The 4,694-nt window shown below is 35.2% G+C and overlaps 1 protein-coding gene across 1 annotated transcript; it reads right to left on the reverse strand.

Annotated features, from left to right (window-relative positions):
- Positions 1–1,456: 1,456 nt before the first annotated feature.
- On the reverse strand, positions 1,457–3,159 carry LOC145632183 (large ribosomal subunit protein eL21z/eL21y). The gene is made up of 2 exons (XM_081684494.1): positions 2,850–3,159; positions 1,457–1,880 (listed from the first exon to the last, which is right to left on the reverse strand). Exons 1-2 carry the CDS (start codon positions 3,084–3,086, stop codon positions 1,623–1,625), a joined length of 495 nt encoding a protein of 164 aa, XP_081540620.1. The 5' UTR covers positions 3,087–3,159; the 3' UTR covers positions 1,457–1,622.
- Between the last annotated feature and the right edge of the window lie 1,535 nt (positions 3,160–4,694).

A 4,694-nucleotide genomic window follows, 5' to 3' on the forward strand; every position in this document is an offset into this window, starting at 1 on the left:
TAATTAATTAATTAAATAATAAAATAAAAATAAAATAAAATTAAACAACCCTATGTTATAATTTTTGAATAAACATATTTTATACTCTAAACAGGGGATTTGAATAAAAAAAGACTTCGTAATTTCGTTTGAACGTTAAGACTCTAGTTTTATGATCCCTCCGTTTCTTATTTCTTGCAACATTTGCCATTTTGGGGTGGTTCACATTTCTTGCAACAAACTCATATTTTTCCTTATTTGAAAACTTTTTGCTGTTAAAATGACCAATATACCCTTACTAAAAGATTGTTAACACATAATGCTACACATATTACAACCCATTATAATCCTAATCTAAATTACTTATCTATAAAATCACACCCAAATAATCAGACCCATTATCTTTCTTTCTCCTGCATCTCTCATTTCATCTTCCTCATCTCTCATAATCAAATCACTAGTTCGTCGGATTTTCTTCAACTCTGATTATTAGTGGCTTTGGTGGGTCATCAGTGGTGTCGGGTTTGGTGGTTCACCGTTCTTAGTGGATTTGGTGGTTTGTCGAGATTGGTGGTTTTTTGCTTTTTGGTGTGTCTTCGGCGGTTTGTGTGGGTTTGGTGGTTTCGTTGGGGGGTTTGGTGGTGTCGGTGGTTTCGTTGGGTGGGTTTGTTAGTCGAGGTTGTGGTGGTATTGGTGGTTTCAGTGGTTTCACATGGATAGATGAGGGGCTTTAGTGGTTTCGTAGGTTTGGGGATGTGCATCTGGGTGGTGGTGTCGTTGGTTTCGTAGGGGTGGAGGGGTGGTTTTGATGGTTTCATGGGTTTGGTGGCACGGGTCTGGATGGTCGACTGGTGGGTTGGGTGATGTATGTGGATGGCGTACCGTGCCTTCATCGCTGGTGGTGCTTGACTTTGGTTGCTTAATTGCTTTTTAGTTGGATAAATTATTCACCCTCTCTCTTCCTTAATTACATCATTTACATGCCATTATTTTTTATTAAATACGCTCAAAAAGTTTTGACTAACCACGCTACCCACTTTTTTGCAAAAATTAAGAAACGGAGGAAGTACATCCAAAGTAGAATTACATGTTCACTTAACATCCAAAGTGAACTGATCATCAGTGGCACATGAAATACATGATAGATTAGAAAGCCCTAATTTGAAAATAAAAAACGTGGCAACAATCCCATCAAAGATCTCCATATAAAAAAGCTACATTGATTGGCACAGTAATTTACAGCATGTGACAATACAGTCACATTGCCATTGCACTGCTATAATACTTTAACAGGGACAACATCCAGCACTTGTTATACGTTATTAAAGCAGCCATCAGAATATATGCAAGCAAACTGATCAAATCACACTCTACATTTGACCTGTCAAGGCAGCTTTGGCAAACCATAAATGGGCAAATAAGAACTACGCAAATAAACACATACTACATACGAAGTACTGAAGTTAACACAAGAAAATTGCTAAACCAGTATCTAAAGACGTTACCATTGATTCATCTCTCTAAACAGAAAACAAATATAGGTTCACGCAGCAAAATTTGACAAGTTGATTGTGCAGCAGTCTAAATTGTCCAAAGAAACACAACCAAAACAAAATAATAAGCAAAAACTTAGGAGACACGGCTTAGTAACCACCCTTAAGATCATTGGTAACATCATAGGGAATAGGAGTAACAGTCTCAATGGTCTGACCCTCGACCAAAAATCCTGGCTTGGGACCTTCAGGTTGCCTCTTTGTGCTGATAACTTCACCTCTGGCCTTAGCAGCAGCCTTGAGCTCATCGTTCTTCTTTATCCTGTGCTTAAGATCCTCCTGGCAACGTGAACTCTGGATGTGCTCAATACGGACATGAATCCTCTTGGGGATGATTCTGTTACCAACCTAGAGATTAACGCGACAGAACAGTAAGTAATCATAGATAAAACTGGATGGTAAATTTGCATAATATAAATCAAAAGCAACGAACTTTTAACATAACAAGGGTTCAGCTATGCCTGATCAGCACACCCCCGCCGACTTAACAAGTTATTCTAGTTTATGGCACAAAGAATTGATTTCTGGAACAGCTAATTAAACTTCGACAAGAAAAACCAGCCTGCATTCAACACTGATTTGACTCAGTTTATCAAAATAGTGTGCTGCCTAATTACACAATGAAAGCATCGTATCGTTGCACTCGTTATTAAACCTCGAAATCATATTTGATAATAGCTAATCCCATTTATAGTTAACTCTAAAAGAATTCCAGTGAGCCAAGATAATTAACATATGCTACCAAAATTAGCCATAATTTATCATTTAATGAAATTCATTATGCTTCACAAATCAACCCATTTCATTCATATGACCTGAGAAAACAAACTATAAACCCTAATACTGAACCAACCAAAAACCTAGTTACAGCCGCCGCCGCTAAAAGGCACAAATTATCATCACATTACAATCAAATAATATTTAACTTGGACAAACGCAAAATAACCAAAGAAAATCACATTATATCATAAAATTCGTAACATTTCATATACCACAGATCTAAAATGTGCATACAAAACCATCATAATCACTTAAAAAATCAAAATTCAAATCAACAATTTCTCATAAATTCAAACTTACATTCATCCATAAACATGTCAAAATCACCCAAATATTTCTCATATCTCATATCAAACTAAGAACAAACCAAATTACTGATTAAACCCAGAAAATTTATCATTTTTATAACAAAATCCAGCCACTGAATACTCAAATAGAACCAAAAAAAACATCAATAAAATCCAAATCAAAGAATTAACAAACACATAAAACCCAGAAATAATCACAAAGAAAATGAAAAAAAAAATGAATTTATACCTGCTTGTTGACCTCAACACCAATAGCACGCTTGGTGATATTCCAGACACGGCCAGTGCGACCATGGTAGAACTTATGGGGCATACCCTTGTGAATGGCACCATTAACCTTGATATCAACATACTCACCGATGTGGAAAGTACGAAGGTAAGTTGAGATTGGGATCACACCCTTTCGCCTGAACGGCCGTGCGAACAGATCCCTTGTTCTTGCCCGTGCACCATGTCCAGCCGGCATCTTTTCTCTCTCTCTCACTCGAAGTTACGGTGATGAAGAAATGAGGAGGAGGCTAGGGTTTTAGACTGATGCGCCTTTGGATTTGATTTTATATGTGAGGATGTGGGACTTTAAAAACCCTATTTTTGTTACTTGCTGTTCAGGCCCTAACACGGCCCGTGTTTTTGTTTGTGCTGGAGTCTATTGGGCCTTTCTTAATGTTTTTTGGTTTTCTTGATGGGTTGGGAATTTGCTAGTAGATCGTCAATTTTATTGAATCAATTTATCATGTTACCAACAAAAATAAAGTAAATAAAATAAAATACCAAAGATACAATTAGGCAAGGATCACTTCACCTTAAAGAAATAATATTCCTTTATATAATTTTAAATCGGTAAAAATAATTATAGTGAGTTTTGTGTGTGGCTGGTCACACCTTGTGACCAGTTTATAAGATTATAAAATAACTTATAAAACTGACAAGATAAGCCTTGTAATGCTGACTAATTAACCCCTATAACACTGTCCGGAAAACCCCTATAAAACTAACAAAGTAAGCCCGGTAACCCCTATAACACTAACAAATAGGGATGGCAATTTAATCCGAGTTCGATTCGAATCCGATCCTATCCGAAGGAAAAAATCCGATTCGAATCCGTTAAAAATTAGTCCGATCCGATAAAATAGATCTGAATCCGAATAGGAGGTGGATCGGACTTGGACCCTACGCAAAGTCCGACAGAGTCCGATCCGAGTCCGAATCCGAGAGTATAAGCATATGCTCTATAACTGTACTTGGGACAATTATTTGCTTGTTTTGTAGCAAAATTTTGTTATGTAACTTAGTTTATAATTTAAATATGTTATGTTTATACTTTAATTGGTATGACAATACAAGCAATTATAAGTATATGACATTACAAAAAATAAAAATTAAAAAAATATTTGGACCATTTCGGAGGTCCGAATAAACGGACCGGATTCGGATTCAAAAATTACGAGTCGAATCGAATTCGGACTCGGATTTTTCGGATTCAGACTCGGATTCGGATCCGAGTCCAGAGTCCGTTTACTAAACGGATCGGATTCGGATTTAGCCACATCTAATCCGAATCCGATCCGTTGCCATTCCTACTAACAAAGTAACCCACATATACCATGTGACTGCCCACAAATCTATTAATCTATTAATTATTACTAAAACAAAAACATGCTGACATCATTAAGGACACTTGTCAATTTTTTATGAAATTTTTTCCCGCCAAAACTATTTTTGACATCATCATTTTTTTCTCTATTTTTTTTCCTAAGTTCTAAAACTAAACAATTATAATATTTCTTTCAAAATTAATAAATAAGATTATGATTACACTTTTTCGAATAAAGAATATTGACAACAATTTTAAACAAATAACATCTATTTAAATCGTGCAACGCATGGGATTAATCTAGTAAGAATTTATTTAAGTGAAAAATATTTCAATTCTGTAAAAATCAATAAATTTAAAAAAAAATAATATAAATAAAAAAAATAGTTAAAATAGTTTCAATTCAGTAAAATAACTTCACTCCGGCAAAAATAATGCTAGTTTAGTAAAAATAATTTCAGTTCAACAAAAATAAAGTGA

This window comes from Chenopodium album, chromosome 5 (genome assembly GCF_948465745.1).
Source record: "Chenopodium album chromosome 5, dcCheAlbu1.1, whole genome shotgun sequence".
NCBI lineage: Eukaryota > Viridiplantae > Streptophyta > Magnoliopsida > Caryophyllales > Amaranthaceae > Chenopodium > Chenopodium album.